Here is a 17,204-nt window from a genome sequence, read left to right as displayed (position 1 = left end):
TCCGGTTCGGCGTTCCACGCCTCTCAATCTCCTCACGAAATGAATAGTTGTAGTAACACTCACATCATCGTTTTATTGGGCTAACTATTCTATTAGGCCCGTCCTATACTATAGGACCTTCAAGCACGCAAGTCCACGAACAAGTCCACTACCTTAAAATGGCCAGTATGGACAACGCTAAAAAGCCCGCTTTAACAAGCTTGGACAAGTCATAGAAAAGAGGTGCATAAGCTCAATTACATGCTTATGCATCTTGATCTACTTCTTCGTTCTCGAGTCAGTGGCAAATGTAGGGGCATGGAGTGAGGGAAAACAAAAAATGGTTCGTCAAGCACAATAGAATTTAGAAATATCTCTTGTGACTCACTGACTCCTCCATCACTTGCGCTTCTATTGCAACGAAGCGATCCCCTAATTTTTCGGACTTATTTTTCAGCCGAGTTAATTTAGTTCATAACATTCAGTTCAGCTACATAGCTTATGCACCTTGACGTAATTTTTCGTCCTGAATCAAAAATGGCAAATGTAGGGGCACAGAGCGAGGAAAACCAAAATAGTTGTTCGTCAAGCACACTAGAATTTAGAAACAACTCTAGTGACTCTGCCATCACTTGCGTTTCCACGAATCAACAGCCGCATAGACCACAAATGAACCAAAGCATTCAAGAACAAAGATGCAAAGGCCAGCCCTACTCTGACATATACACTGTTACACCTTCATGGTTTCATGGACCTAAGTCAAGCACCATACATATTACATCTGTATGTACTCTACGTCTACCAAGAAAGTCCGAATTTCCATTGGGCCGAGTTCCACCAACAGATCAACGGGATTCACAGGTCCTCCTCTTGACACTTGTGTCTCTTTGTCGGAAGAATCTTCTGCTTTCCACACTAACCTCTTCCTCTCCATCTCCACTCTTTCTTGATTCGCAGATAGATTCATCTCTGTTACTTTAGTCACCTGAAAAAGAAACAGCTATAATAAACTTGGGAGTATGCACTACGTGGAAACTGGGGTAAGCAAGACAAAAACCAGTTTTATTTACCGTCTTGTTAGGGAAGAGCTTCTTGAGCTCTACATTTGCCATTGCTGACAAGTCTTTATCTTCTCCGGTCTTTGCATACGCAAAAAAAAAAAAAAAAAAAAAAAAAACAAAAAAAAAAAAAAAAAAAACATATGTTAGCCAGAATGAGGAGATAAATCTAATTGCAAGAAAAATTATGGGAAATAGCAATACCATGAACAAGATAGGTTGGCTCAGTTAGTTAAAGTATGAAATAATAGCCCATGCGTCTCAAGTAAAAATCGAAAAGTGGCCTAAGATTATGTATTTTGAGTCGGACACTATACCTTAGTAAATAGGGTGGCTAATTTGGTGAGTTCATACCGCTGTCTAAACATAGGCAGCCATGGCAGTCAAATGTTGGTTTAGAACCCATCCATGACTTAATCACAAACAAGAGAGTGAGTTACCTATAACCGCCTGTAACATTACACTACTAAACACCCTTTGCCGCCTGATGAGCATGTGAACCTTGTTTTGAAAAGGATATACTAAGGAAGACACAAAAATAATTGATGGTGCAAGCCCCAGTATCGGGTTTGTGTCTTTTTTACTGTCAGTTTCAACAAATTCCCAAGCATCAGAAAATATGGTCAGAGTAAGATGGGTTTCGAGTATGTGTTTCTTTAGAGATACCATCGTGAATATTAGTATATGTCGTCCATGGCTTCTCAGTTCTCAATCAGCATAGAAACAAATGCGTACGTGATTATGCATCTCAACATTCAAGCTAAACGGAGCGAAGAACAGTGACACAAACGTGACAAACCTCATATAGATGAGCCAATCGAAGCAGTACTTTCCCGTTGTCCAGTTCCTGAAGTGGTTAGAAAAATTTAGATTGAACCAACAAATACATAGTTTTGAACAGTTTGTTAAATATGGTACTACTTTAAAAATTATCCTTGAAAGGCATTCTAAACTTGCCTGCAGTGTAATTATAGCAACATTATCAGGAAGGCTGTAGGAAGCAGTTATTCCTGAAAACACCGGTACATGAGAACTACTCCAGTCATCATTGTCCTGGAAAGTGCAAAGAGAGAAATACAGATGTTACATCACCTGTTCTGCGAAAATTGCTCTAGAAATCCAGTCAAGTACAAGCATATATTATAAGAAAATTGCTCTAGAAATCTTATGAATTTTGGTGCCTTAATTATTTTGTCACCTGTTCTGCGAAAGCTAAGATAAGTGGGGAATAAATCTCCTGGCCAAAAGTACGTCGCCATCTGGCACCCTCACCTGTACGATCAATTCTAACAAAGTATTTTCCTTTAATCTGCAGAACGAAAATTTAAGGCTTGAAAAATGCAGTAAAATTTTGTGGCATTACACATTTGGACAGCATGTGCGCATAAACATAAATTTGGATCAACACAAAGCAACATGCCAACATGGCTTACCGTCAAGCCTTTACACTCATCATGACTGCAAACTGTTTCATTTAATACCTCACCAACACCTCTAGCATCATCATGAAGAAGCCTCCTGGTAACAATAATTTTGTGGCAAAGATATTTTTCAAGATATGCACCAGATATATGTGTGACATAAATTAATGCGACTAAACTGACTAAAAATAATGTAACTCGAGAGAATACCTATGAAGCATTAATTCTACTTGACCATCCATTATGCTAGACCCACCAACTGCACGGTCTACCAACACTGATAATTCCGTGTTTTCATCTTTGATAAAGATTCCAAGATTTATCTGTAAATAACCAGCGTATAATTAGGGTTTTATAGAAGAGCATGGTCAGTTTACAGAATAGCTGCCTGACAACAAATTCATTACTGTAAGATATCATGTCCTGTACAGTTTTTTCATAAGATTATGATTACTTATTGCTTATATAAAGCACAACAGATTTTTAAACCAGATTTCCCTTATTTCCATTTTTAAAGGCTGCCTTTACCAGGATTTCAGAAGACAATAGGACATAAAATAATCAGTTGAGTAACTTTTATTGCAAGATAGCATAGATCATGAATGGTGCAGAACAACCATATTCGACCAGGTGCAGCGATAAACTATTGCCAACCAGTTACATGAATGGGGAACAAGACAATCTACTCAAGCGTAGGAAAAAAGACAACAAAATGAATAATCTGGCTAATACAATATCAGGGATTAGTACACGAGAAGGTAGCTTACCGGATAATAATTCCCTGCAATGGGTTGACTGACTTCTAGGTTCCAATCTTCTCTGTAATCTCTAATCTGCATAATCGGTCAAAATGCTCAGCTTGGACAACTTTACAAGTTTACAGACATACGATTTTTAACGTAATTGATTTAATGCCTGATTATTGCAACATAAAATCATGGATTTACATCATTAAGTGAAATGGGGAATGAGCAACTGCTGTAGAAAAAATTTAGGGATATTCTATGGTGTACCCTCGTAGTTTTCGGTTTTCTACGTTGTACCCCTCCTTTTTTTTATATTCTATGGTGTATCTCTAAACTCTATACATTAGTCTATAACATGACCTTATTTATTGTCTTTGCTAACTTAGTTTCTTAAATGATCTATTAAATCGTCTATTTATCATCCCAATTACTCGACAACCTACTTATTTACTTATTAGTTCGCCGAATTACTCATTAGCCCAAGAAATAGTATACGAAACCAAGTAAAAGTTCAAAAAATCTCCATTATCATTCATGATTCATAACAAATGTTTTTAATAGTAGTTGATGCTTATTAAAAGTGATTTGTGATGTTTCTCATATAGAATAGTGATATACAATTAATAAGTCAGAACAAAGGTCAAAGTACGGTCGTTTGATAGTGATAAAGTTAATGAAGAGTTAAACGAAGTTATGATGGAGAAATAAGTAAGAAGTTTAGGGGTACAATGTAGAATTAAAAAAAAAAGAGGGGTACAACATAGAAAACCGAAAAACTCAGGGGTACACCATAGAATATCAGTGTTCACATCACGCCTTTCTCTTGTTATAAAATATCAATTATGTCATGCTTTCCCTCTAAAGTCAAATAACAAAACACACTGAGGAAGTGACAACTCCACAAAAAAAGATATTAATTGCCAAATGTTAACTTACTCTTTTTATAAAATCACGTCCGTTGGAATCTGTGTAAAAAGTCCTATTCGTCTTCATGGGTGTCCTGATCTGGGTGACAACTTCTTTACCAACTCCATCATCGATAGGTATAGGTCCAATCTAAAAAGGAATGTATAGATAAGGAATTCGGGGACTAGTAGAATCGGTGTAAATAAAGGCATAAGTGCATAACACACAAACCGACCGTGAACTCTACTTCAGCGTGCTCCTTTCCTTTGTATACTCTAGTTACCTGCAAACAAATTCATGTGGAACTTAGAGGAATATGTTCTGTGCTTAAAAAACACAAGTGTATAATATTAGGGAGCAGAGTCAACATGGCATTCGTAACCTGCTAAGAATTCCTAGAAAACCTAGAAAGATGCAAACAGTACACAAGTTTTGTCAGCCAGCAGATCTTCTAGTATTTGTACAAGACCGTATGATAAAGGCCAGAATTAAATTTGTAGTTTCAATTTTTCCCACTTCTAAGTTTTCGTGCACGGGTATGGGTTTGGAATCAGGAATCATACCCGGGTGGTATGGGTTTGGAACTTGATTCCTCATACCTTGTGCTTGTTTCATTTTTTAGTGGTATGGGTTTGAACCTCAACTAAGGTTAAAATGCGTAAATTAAAATATTGTAAATAATAATTTTCAATATTATAAAATCATGAAAATGATTATTTAATCAAATAAGTATATAAAAAATTGGATTAAGAATATGCTATAATTTGCTTTTTCATATTTTTGTTCATTTTAGTTTGATACCCATAGGTATCAATCTCATACTCAACCCCCTCCTTGGGTATGAGAAACCCTGGCCATACCTCATGGGTTTGAGGTATGGGTATGAAACCCTTGTATTTGCCAAACAAACAATTGGTATGGGTTTGGTTCATTCCAAACCCATACCGCATACCTTTTTTGTGTGAACCAAACACCCCCTAAGAGATATAAGCAATGTGCAGTGGGTAGAGCTGCATTTTCAGATAACAGGATTGTTTGGAACACATATGAACGAACCTTGTGACAGCTACAACAGCAAAACGTTGTGGTACAATAAATTGTCGGCGAAAAATGTGTTAACTCCATAAATAAATTGGTGCAGGCAAAGAATCATCACGCACCTTTTCAGTATCACAGCTAACTATAGATTCCAAACCGAAGTTTTAAATGAAACCATTTAAGTATCATACGTTGTTAGGTTCATATGACAAGCACCTGATATATCCACGGTGTCGGTTGTTGATGAACCTCATCAAATAGTGGGCCTCTCATAACAGTCAACGAAGCCTGCCGCCAAAAAAAAAACACTTTTACTTTAGGGCATGATCAAGAAACAAAGCCGGTACAGGCAAAGATCACGTGTGATAGAGTTACACGATACGAACATTATCCCAATTCCTCAAAGGGCTCCCACCCCAATTACCCCCGTGCCTAAATGGCGCCTACCACAATTACTCCAATTCCTTAACGGCTGCCGCTTGTGGTGGGATAAGAGGGGGTGGATATACGAAACCTTACCCCTTCAATACATAAGGGTTGTTTTCGAAGGACACAAAATAAATATGTCGTAAGATTCATCGACGCTCTGCTAATTCACGATACAAGAAGCATAGAGAGTTGAGTGCGTCACTTTGCTTTATTCCATCCTTTCTAAAGCCAAAGGCTAGTGAGTAGTGAGTCTTTTCACCAATTTGAGATGGGAACACTTTCTGAAATAGAGTAAAGAACGTAAATACCTGTTTCTGAGTTCCAATGGAAAATGTGCCATTTGGGCGGAAAATATAAGCCCCAGAGGCCTACATGAAAAAAGCATTAACAAATTAAGCCCAAGAAGGAGATATAGATAAAATGAAAGTTACAAAGGGATCAACACCCAGTTCAAGGTCACAATGACTAAACGATAAGGAGTTAAGGACAATGAAAAAGGGAAATTGATAACTTTATATGAAATGCATATTGTTACCTGCGAATCTGCATCTGTTCCGCTGAATCCAGAGTAATAACTATACGATTGCTCAGTAACGGCATTAACCTTTACCAAGAAGGCCAAAACACTTTGTCAATATTAGGATGCTCTTGCAAGTCCACAACTTCAAACAGCGTGCATATTTTAAAGGATTAGCCTTTGCATACGAGGATTCTTTATCAGCACTATTGTCATAACATAAGTTACAATGTGTGTTGTAAACCACGTCAAATTAAACAAGGTTCTCAATAAGTGAAACCACAGATCCTTTCGACACAAAACCAAAGTCATTGTGTTAATTAAGCACTAACATCTTGCTCAAAAGTTACACGGCCATTATGTTTGAATTTTAGATAAATTTACGGAAGTTCTTGACCATTGTCTCTCCTTCAAAATGAGCCTAAAGGATAAGTACACAGAACTCCTGAATATGGCATCAGGAACCAAAGAAAAATCTAGATAGAGTTACACTGGCTCTCGGCAGTAAAATTCTATCTAATCCAAAGTTCCCAGACACTCAGACAGGATGGAAAACGTTAACCAAATAAAAGAATGGGCAGCATTCCAGGTTTTTCGGTACAGATAACTAGTTGCAGGGAAGGACCTAAGTAGCTTTGTATCTAATAAAACATGACCTCAATGCCTCAAGGGCTCTTGTAAATGGTGGGATGTTAGGGGTGGAGTAGAGGCTCTTTCCAGATGACCCATAAATTGCGCCAATTTTTGGTTCTTTGTTATGTTCACGATTTTCAGGCTATTAATCCTATTATAATACAAAAATTATAGATTTTAATATTTTTAGTACAAAAGTAAAATAAGATGCGCAAAAAATATGTTCTACGGTGTCTTGGACCCGAATACCTCAACGTAATTGCCAATTCAGATAACGGTGTGATATATTGCACCATACATAACATTGGCAAGTGATTTACTAGACTTTTTTGCTTGCATATGCATCAACTTAGATAACAGATTTGCATAAAAATAGCAGAACATCAAGTCAGGAAATTGCATCTTAGAAACACAACTCACCATATTTCGATTATTTATATACCGAGTAAGGGTTCCTTTGCTGGCAGAATATAGTAACTTCAAATTCCCTTGTCCGACCTTTATGGTATTATTGGCATTTCCTTCTACAGTAAATGTTGTTGAGACAGCTGACTTTGTCCCTTCAAGACAAATTTTTAAAGAAATTATACAACTAAAGCAGACACAAAGGTCGGTACTAAAGTGAATAGTGTAAATAGCAAACCTGCTTGAGAAGAGGAAACAATATAGGTACTGAATCCAAGCGGTGGTACAGATACGTGAAAAGCAAGCCAATGCTTGGTGGCACCATCTGGTTGTTTACCCAGATAAGCTTTCAAATGATCATTTCTGATGCTCAGTGAGGCGTTAGTTAGAGGCAGCAGCTGTGATTCGACTTCTTTTCCCTTGGAATCCTGTACTAGGACCTTGTCAACATCTACCTGTGAAACAATGGATCTGCTCTCAATTTGAATTACTTAAGACTATGCTCCTTCAACAATTCACTTCTAGGGTCGTACTAGTATCTAATAAGGAACACAAGTACATGGGATTATGGGAATGACATCTATACCCAGCCCTTAACAATCTAAAGTTTCACTTTATATAGCCAAAAAGGGAGGGCTGCATGACAAAAAGTACTGACATCTCTATATTTAATTTTAAAAACACTAACATATCTTAATTTTGTATATATTTATTTTTAGATGACAATTCCCGTATCCTCAATTTAGGAAATCCCGTGTTTAAGAGATTTAATTCATACTGTGTCCGAATTTGGACATATAAATACGTCTATTTGATTGCTTTATAATTACACTTTAAAATTTACAATTACGGCTGTAACTCTGCATATAGATTGAGAAAAGAAACAGGAAATCAGATCTAGATATGAAAAATATACACAGTTTTAAGAGGGAGAATGAAGATAAAGAGCACTAACTGGAATTCGTATCACTTCGTCTCTTTTCCAACCTAGAGAGTTGTAAACGACAACTACCTGAAATAGAAATGATGGTCAAATTGAAGCCAGTAAATTCTATAACGCGTGAAACATTCAAAAACCAAACATGAGATTCATATACCAAACTCTTCCCCTTTGGCAAAATCTCTTCTGATGGTGGGCAATAACTTATATTAAGAAGAGGGCACTGCAAGCAAACCACCAAACCAAATTAGAGAAGTACAATAGCATTTTATTAGAGTTACAGGTATTCTAAATGTAGCATGTGACTTTTAACCACATTATGGTAATATTTATATTCGGAGTTCCATCGGCACTATCCATAATTTTTTTTAGCAGCAGTTTCTATACAGTAGCAGAGGGCAGATATATATGCTTTTAGAAACCATTATTCAGTTTCAAGGTCTTTTGCTGTCGGCATTAAAATATCTTCAGACACAAATAATAATGCAAACTGTCAAGGATCCGATCTTCATATAACTATAAGTGAATGGGGAGTGTATTGCCTGTTGAAAGCTGGTTTGTGATTCTCCATGGGTACTGGTCAAAGAAGTGAGGGAGGACGAAACTACTTTCTCAGCCTGCGATTGAGAATTAGCATAGCTAGTTAATTTATGGTACAACACAGCTTTTTTCAACTCCAAATCTGCACAAAAATTCCACAACAAGCAAAATGGCACCTCTAAATAACCTGTGTGCAACCGCAATGTATAATCATCAGCTACATGCTGTCTTTCGGTACCACTAACTGCATCATGATGTTGAGAGATTGCCAAAGCAGCGGCCAACGTTTCTGTTTGAGAAACCGAGCCATTCCTTCCTTTAAGAAATTCCAATTGCCTTGCTGCCTGACAACAAATAAAAAAACAGAGAAAAGTTATAGATACTCATAATGTAAGACATTGAGCATTTCAAAAGATTACAAAGCACATATTTGATAGTTGGAAATGTAGTTGATGAAAGAGGTAGGTAGCAAACCACAATGACCACAAAAGCATGCAGAAAACGAAATATTCAAAGTAGGAACTTTATTCATGGACCTCCCAAAATGGAAACTAAGAAGTTTATTCATGAAGAAAGAGAGTACCAAGTAGTAACCACTCATCGCTCTGACATAACCTTTAAAAGCAGGCCTACTTGTGAAGTATCCAGTCCAGTATGCGTTGGCACGGTCGGCGTAGCTGAAGGACCAAATGAATTGCATTAGTACAATTGTTGCTTTAAGAAAGGATTCAGTCAATTGTTCCCGAAAATGTAAAACTCACGGGAAAAAATCATCAGTTTTGACAGGCCATGTTTCATTTGCAGCATGTTTTGCATCTGTGTACAAAGAAGGTGTTGAATATAATGCATTGACACGACCATCCTGCATCCAATGTCAACATTATGCAACATTAAACATGAGATCGGCTACAATAAAGAAAGGGCAAAGATGCATAGATTATTGAATGAAACATTGAACAGTTAGCATAAAATACCAAATTCACATAATGAATCAGCTTGTCCATCTGCCTGTACCATGAATTGGCATACTGATATCGAAAATCTTCACCCATGGTCCACATTATATGATTTGTTCTGGTAATGTTTGCCTGCATGACATAAAAACGAATGGCATAAGCTCTCTCTTTTGTAATCCTTCTACTACAGTACCTAATTGCCTATGGGATAGCTACGGGCTGGACCAGATTCTGTTGGATTCAGATATAATTGTGAGGTCCGACCTATATTCAAATCCTAATTGGATGAGTGTGGTACGAAATATGATCTAATCAGCCAACTGAACCGAGATAACCAAAACAGAATGACGCCAAACAATCTCGTTGAATTTTTATGTCATCTAAGTTATTCCATGTTTCTAGTTTAACTTCTCTCATATAACCTCTTATTTCACATAATACATGAAACATTCGCACATACACTTGTTCCCAATACTTTTCGCAAGAAAATCATATTCCCTCCAGACATCCTTAAAGCCATGATTACCAACTACAATAAACCTTCATTTAGTGTGGTACCGAAATATGAGCTAATCACCTGCCTGTCCCTTTGTTGCTGTCCGTTAGAGGACATGACTTGAATCGCTCATTCGCTCTTATGTTAGTAGTTAAGTACTATAAGGGAATATATGATAAGAAAATACCAAGTTGGTTATATTCTCCTAGGACAGGTATTCGCTTTCCTAAAAAATTTACCCCTCTATGAGCAACAGAGTAAAGAGTTACTGCAAAATTTTACCCCGAGGTGCAACCGTCGAGCGTGCAGACTATCATTCTTAGGGGAAAAGAATCATCTTTTGACATAATGCCCTAATCCCTCACTCCTAATACTCCATCCAGATCAAGTGTTAGTATCTAATGAGGTTGGCATTCTAAGGATCCCATCTCCAGCTCAAAATAAATAATTTAAGCCCTTGGATTTGAAAAGCTAAACAGCTAAACAAACATTCGTCAGCCAATTTTCCCTTTGTATCGGAAACTAACTTTAGCTAATAGAGTGAGAAGGGAGAAATAAGAACCCAAAGTTATCAACCAGATAAATTAATTAAAAAAAACTACGGAAGTAATTTTAAAACACCCCTCCATAGACTCACCTGTGCTACAGCAGCAGCAACAAAGTCGTTCACTCTTTCTTGAACATTAAAGCCGAATAATAGAGGATCATCCTTCAACAAGGAAAAAATTGGCCCACCTAATTTTGTATTAGCATCAACTAATTATTAAAATAAACAAAGATCTGAATAAAAAGTAATACATACCTGAACAGGAGGGGACGCATCGTTTATTTCAAATTGGAACCCATCAGGGGGGTTATAATGTACAGGAAATATTCCAGTAAAGATCTGTGAAAGTGTTAGCCAACTTAGCTAGGATTCGGGATAGAGAGGACAAAGAACAAGACACGAAGATGCTTGAAAAAAGATACTAATTGCAGGTGGAGTATCCAATTTTTCAACGGATAAGGGGGAAAACCTCATACTTGAATAAGGCGTACCTGTGAGGTTGAACCAAGTGACCTAGAACCACGCCACACCATCTCAAGTGTCTTTTCATTTTTCCTTTTCGCTCTGTCTTGGTAATCAATTCGAGCAAAGTACAACGAATCAAATCCTAGCTGCAATAAGGAACCTATAGGTTAGACTGACAGCTACGAGAACTAAGTACTTCTTAGAAAGATAAAATCAGTATCATTTTATCAACAAAGACATCTATTGCTTCATCAATGTGATATTCAACATCCTAGTGCGATTTCTTATGAGGGAAAAAAAACACATTACTGTCACTAGGTGATTCTCTCTACCAGAGTATGGCGATTGACGTTGCCTATTGGGCTATCGATATTTCAATGTTTAAAACCAATTTTATTAGAATATTCAAACTATTAGACACCCACATAGACACATAGCACCAGCAGCTTCAACGAAAATCGAAAGCTAGGATCCTAAAATATAATGTCTAGATTTTACAGGAACATGCTGAAGTCAAACTCCACATCTAACAGAGAAATCATCCAAACAAGAAGTACGAAAATTTTGCCAGATTCACATGCATCCTATAACTAACAAACTTCAAGTGGTGAATGCCTCATAAATATGGATGATACCTCAGCACCAAGCAAATAACCTTGGACAGCAGAATGTCCAAATGGATCAATCTGCCACCCAACTCGAGGCATCTGATCAAATTCATCCTTGATGAACCGATGTCCCAGAGTAGTCTGATCAATGAGGTCAATGTAATGTGGTGTTGCCTCATCATGCATGCACCATCCTCCGTTTCTACATTAATGCAAAAGTAGTGAGAAAATGGTTCGGAACATCAATCAACAGCTCCAAGTAAGCATATCAACTAGCATAGAAAGTCTACTCCTACTTCCTAAGAAGCAGATTCAATTGGGGACGATAGAATGAAAAATGTCAGCAACAAGAGCTTATACAAAATAATATTACGGAGTACAAATTTAGATTAGTAAGTCATACATAAACTCCAGTTGACCAGAGTTGACCAGCTCCTTGACCTTAGCCTTAAGCTTTGGACTTTGCTGTCTCCACCACCGCTTGAAAAATGCCTGCACAATGAGGCCATAACCAAATAAATGCAAGCACCAAACTTCAATTTTTAAATCAGGAGACTAATCGGTCATAATCTTATGCATACGGTATTAATTACCAAGCAACCAATCAAATAAGATCAATCACAGAGAGGGTTTTGAGATTCTTGCCATTTCAACATATATAAACTTGCGATTCTCATCTTCCAACAAAGATGAGATAACAGAATCCAGCACGTTCTGCACGCAAGCTCCCTGCCATATCAAACCACCCAATGTCTCATCAGTTACAACATGAGCAGAAATGAAAGTATTGTTTATAATGTCAGGGATATCAATTATTCACACTCTAAATAAATCAATGTGAAAGATAGAAGTAAATCAATTATTTTACTCATCAACTGGTAAAAAAAGGAGAAAATTACAAACATGCAAAATATATGAAAACCCCGGAAGAGAAATGCATGAGAATCGACTGAAAATAATGCTAAGAGTACCACCCAACGTCCATAATCAGGGACACAGCAACAGGGATAATAGGGTTGGTTGCCCCCATCGACTCGAAACAGATACAATAGAATCACAATATTCAACCCTAAACTCAAATCTTACTTTTCTCACCCAATATCTTATCTCATAATCTCGTTACTTCGTTCATAAGCCCGTCAAGACACAGCCTTAAAACCAAATGACAATAGGAGGAATACCGCTACAGCTAGGCTTATCAACATGTTCCACCCAATCTTCCACACCAACTCAAACAAATTACCAAACTACCAAATAAATAACTACTCCCTATGTCCCCGGACGTTTGTTGTCCTTTTCCATTTTTGGGTGTCTCGGTTAATTGTTGTCCTTTCTATTTTAAGAATGAACTTGATAAACAATTTGATCATTCACACTCAATTTGTTCCACTTGTCATTTAGTAATTGGTCCCCCTCTTTCCTTGGTCTTTGTGCCAAAACCAAAGGACAACAATTGATCGGGACGGAGGGAGTAAATAACTACACAAATTACCAAACTTGGAATAAATGAAATAGTAACATACTAACATCTTAATATTTCTGAGAACATAGCAATAAAAGAACAAACAAAACCATGATCAAGCAAGAACATATGAAACAGTAACTATTGTATAAGACCATCTCACAGTGTAATACCGTCTCACAATAAATGAGGGTTTTTATAGATAAAAGGACCGTCTCACCCCACAAGACGATCTTATTCTACAATTGTGCATATGAAAAAGGGAGAGACAGAAACCCTGATGGAATTGTTGGCACCAACATAGTACTGATCAACAGTCTTCAACCAACCAACATCATCATGAGTATGAGGAACCAAATGCACATTAATTTTCCCAGAAACTAATTTCCCAGAAGTATTATACTCTATAAACTCTGATTTTACACTCACAAACATCAACAAACCCACCAAAACTTGGAACAACAGTGTACAAATCGCCATTGTTGATTGCAGTAACTTTACAATTGAGTTTAATACAGATGATTATATGAAGGAAATTGTTAGTGGGGTTGATTAAATTTTGACAATAATCATTTGATACAGTATAAATTAATTAAGCATATTAATTATATTTGTTTCATGCTCACGGTTTATGATCGCTTCTGTCGAAAGGGAAATGATGTATTGACTATTGAGTGTAGTAGTGGACTGTACAGTGAGAGAGTGAAAACGAATAGAGACTTGAAGAAAAAGTAGTTGGTTTTACTTCAGATGAGTCATTTTGGTTTGAAGCGATAAGACAAGATTTTGTAACCATATCACAGCCAAATATGATCACTATTAAAAAACAAGTTACCCTAAGCTATAATACTGGTTGTACATTGTGGTTACATTTAACTATAAAATGATCACACATATATTATATGAAGCTTCAGATGAAAAGTGGTTGTCTGAAATAAGAATTTGCATCGAAAAGTTTTAGTTAAAATTTTCGATTTTTAACTTGCTTTACCTTACCATGGTGTATATCATTAAGCATAAATTTTTCGGCTATAAAATTTAAATCTTAGCCCCGTTATTATTTATCAAAAAAAAATTGTTTGTAACCGTGACAAACTTTCAATTCACACCAATTTTAAATAATATTAAGAAGAAAATGGGGTGTGAGACCGTCACAACTCACAATGCTTGTGACTGTCATAGACAAGATTTTGCTGATTGTTTATAAATGTCCCACAAATTTTCATCATCCCACAATTCTCTCCTCAGTTGTTTTTAGTCTCTCTGTGCGTACATTTGAGCATGAAGTCTATTATTTATACTACTTGGCAATATAATGAGTCATTTTGTGAGTTGTGACTTGTGAAGAAGAGCACATAAATTATGTTACAAATGGTTCTATATTCTTTTCTATTTTCAAAATTCACACGAAAAATATTCAAAAGAAGACCACAAAATCTCATTAAAGACGTGACGGATACCGTTTCCTCTCATAAAATGCCCATTGAGAGATGAGTGGGAAGCACATGGGAGGTGCCCCACCTTGTCCCCTCTCCTTTTTTGTGAGAGGTCACAAGCAAGACGCTTTGAAGACCACATCTAATGTTTGGAGAATTTGATTGTAGCTCGGGGAATACTCACATTGGCTCGTCCGAGATGGTTATATAGAGAAAAGGCTAATCATCCCTTCGACTCTAAAATAATACAGCCTCTGAATACATCAAAGACAATATTTTCGACCCTAAAGTCTAACATTTCCTATACCAAATTATACGGAGTATGTTCTAGTTTGTCATTTCATTAATACCGCCGCGGCGCCGCCAAGATACACCTATGAAATCAAATGACAATAGGAGGAATACCCACACTAACCATGGGCGGATCTACAGGGGGTGATGGGGGTGAACCCTCACCCCCATTAATTTGGAAAAAAAAAATTAAAATCGTTACCCAGTATTCTTACTAACAGACAGAGGAACAAATTGCAAACCCCATCTCTCCAACTTCCTCCTTGTTTGACCAGTTTAATCCTATTTCATTATTACATCTTCCCCAAATTTCTAATTTATCGTCTCCGGCGAGCAACAGCCGTTAGACAAAATGTCTTCATCAAGGTATGTAGTATTTCAACATCCTATTCAATTCGGATTAGATTGGTAAAATAGAGAAATGAGATGAAAAGGACTACTATTGATTAGATCGGTGATGGAATGGAATGAGTCCGAGCAATCGGTGTAATTTCCTGAGCAATCGGGTGACTGGAGTTAGGGAAGAAGATGAAGAGGTGATGGAGTTTGTGAGAAGGAGATCAGTCTCTTATGTTTGAGCTTTGTTTTCTTTTCTTTTTTGATTATATTTGTTCCTTCTTGTTGTCGGATCGGTCTATGCTCTTAACCGGATAAGGAACATGTCACATGTGGCCTTCGTTGTTAGTCCATTAGTCAACGGATAACTTTGTAAATATTCGATTATCGATTTTGATATTCGATTTATATGATATACTTACAATTTGATTCATATTATGTATTTATAACAAACTACTTCCTCTGTCCCGGTAATATGTTTACAGTGGGACTGAGAGAGTATTTAACAATTACTCCCTCCAAATGTCTATGTTTGCCCCATTTCCTCTTAATGGCAAAGTTTTTGTGTTTGCCCCATTTCTCAACTTCCCTTATTGAGACACCTTTTTGACCATATTATCCTTAAGACCTTTTTCTATTTACAACTTTTGCCACTCTATTATGAACATATTCATTATTTTTTTCATTGTTTATTAGCTTAAGTGAGACCCACTACCAACTTTAACATTACTTTTTCATTGTTTATTAGTTTTCTTATTCTTTGTGCCCAAATGAAATGGGGCAAACATAGACATTAGGAGGGAGTATATAATAACCCAAATTTTAGAATAAGACGTTTTATACCATGAGACGATCCTTTTCTATAAAATTTCATTCATTTATTACTATCACTTGAGTAATTTTTTTTACACATAAACCGCCTTATAATATCATACCGTCTCACACACTAATTACTGATATACTAAAGCTTATTATGTTGAAGTTCTTAAAATTCGGAATTTTTAATTTCCTTAGGTTATTTTGAGTGATTGGGCACTTGTTTCTGTGTATTGTTTAGTACTCCCTCCGTTCCAGTGATATGTTTACACTTTCTTTATTTCCCCGTCACAAAATAAAGTGTAAACATATAAGTCACTATAAGGATTTTACCAATGTGGCATAAACTTCATATTCCAATTTCATTAAACACCCCCATTCCATAAATCCTAGATTCGCCACTGACACTAACTCAAAACATTACACAAATTATGAACACAAAATCTCTTTTAAGACGGTATTATCCGTCTTAAGCTTAAGACGGGTCAAGCTGGTCAAATATCATACCACTTGACCCGTCTTAAGCTTAAGACGAATAATGTCGTTTTAAGGGAGACTTATTGAATTATGAAACACAATATTAACGAAACAAAAACATATGAAAAGGGAAGAGAGAAAAACCGCGATGGAATTGTTGGCACCAAGGTAGTACTGATCAATAGTCTTCAACCAGCCAACATCATCATGAGTATGAGGTACCAAATGCACATTAATTTTCCCAGAAACTAATTTCCCAGAAGTATTATACTCTATAAATTCTGATTTTACACCCAAAAACATTAACAAACCCACCAATATTTGGAACAACATTGTACAAATCGCCATTGTTGATTATACAATGAGTTCAATAAGGAAGTTGTGTTAAAATCATGTGAGATATCAATTAATTAAGTTTGATTCTGACAACAGCATATAATATCAATTAAATTTTGATTAAATTTAATAACCATCATGTGAGATCAACAATCCTAAGATACTTTATTATTTATCACAATTCTTACTTATGACAATCACCGATTTAGATAATGTTGAAAAGAAAAGGGGTTGTGAGACATCAGAACTTGTGACGGTTACAAGCAACACTTGATTATTTATCGGATATTTGTAAAAATACAAGTTTCTGCCAAATTTCTCACTCCACTGTAAAAGTGTAAATCCTTCAACCAGTAACAAAAGCCA

The 17,204-nt window shown here is 36.5% G+C and overlaps 1 protein-coding gene across 3 annotated transcripts; it reads right to left on the bottom strand.

Annotated features, from left to right (window-relative positions):
• Positions 1–557: 557 nt before the first annotated feature.
• Positions 558–16,980, bottom strand: LOC141599134 (alpha-mannosidase At3g26720-like). 3 transcript variants are annotated; one of them, XM_074419057.1, is made up of 29 exons: positions 16,647–16,980; positions 12,330–12,413; positions 12,088–12,176; positions 11,712–11,886; positions 11,103–11,222; positions 10,867–10,950; positions 10,702–10,773; positions 9,587–9,700; positions 9,374–9,474; positions 9,196–9,289; positions 8,789–8,956; positions 8,615–8,689; positions 8,230–8,295; positions 8,088–8,144; positions 7,371–7,587; positions 7,148–7,287; positions 6,113–6,181; positions 5,886–5,945; positions 5,365–5,436; positions 4,346–4,393; positions 4,141–4,260; positions 3,226–3,291; positions 2,669–2,781; positions 2,471–2,555; positions 2,236–2,346; positions 1,995–2,090; positions 1,837–1,884; positions 1,050–1,118; positions 558–964 (listed from the first exon to the last, which is right to left on the bottom strand). In XM_074419057.1, the coding sequence occupies exons 1-29, from the start codon at positions 16,848–16,850 to the stop codon at positions 755–757; spliced, it is 3,027 nt and encodes a 1,008-aa protein (XP_074275158.1). In that variant the 5' UTR covers positions 16,851–16,980; the 3' UTR covers positions 558–754. The 3 variants fall into 3 exon arrangements, with proteins under 3 accessions (XP_074275158.1, XP_074275157.1, XP_074275159.1); XM_074419056.1 differs by lacking the exon at positions 16,647–16,980 and adding an exon at positions 13,423–14,022; XM_074419058.1 differs by lacking the exon at positions 16,647–16,980 and adding an exon at positions 13,423–13,850 and having other exon boundaries at positions 7,371–7,583; positions 8,084–8,144.
• Between the last annotated feature and the right edge of the window lie 224 nt (positions 16,981–17,204).

This window comes from Silene latifolia, chromosome 9 (assembly GCF_048544455.1).
Source record: "Silene latifolia isolate original U9 population chromosome 9, ASM4854445v1, whole genome shotgun sequence".
Lineage (NCBI taxonomy): Eukaryota > Viridiplantae > Streptophyta > Magnoliopsida > Caryophyllales > Caryophyllaceae > Silene > Silene latifolia.
Note: the sequence above shows the minus strand (reverse complement) of the source record. Positions and strands in the feature narration are given on the sequence as shown.

Excerpts from the sequence above, each read along its gene's own strand:
- LOC141599134 (XM_074419057.1), bottom strand. The coding sequence starts at position 16,850 with ATGGCGATTTGTACAATGTTGTTCCAAATATTGGTGGGTTTGTTAATG. Across the intron at positions 9,290-9,373 it reads AAAACTGATGATTTTTTCCC|CTACGCCGACCGTGCCAACG; the intron begins GTGAGTTTTACA and ends TTGGTCCTTCAG. Across the intron at positions 1,885-1,994 it reads TTGCTATAATTACACTGCAG|GAACTGGACAACGGGAAAGT; the intron begins GCAAGTTTAGAA and ends TAACCACTTCAG.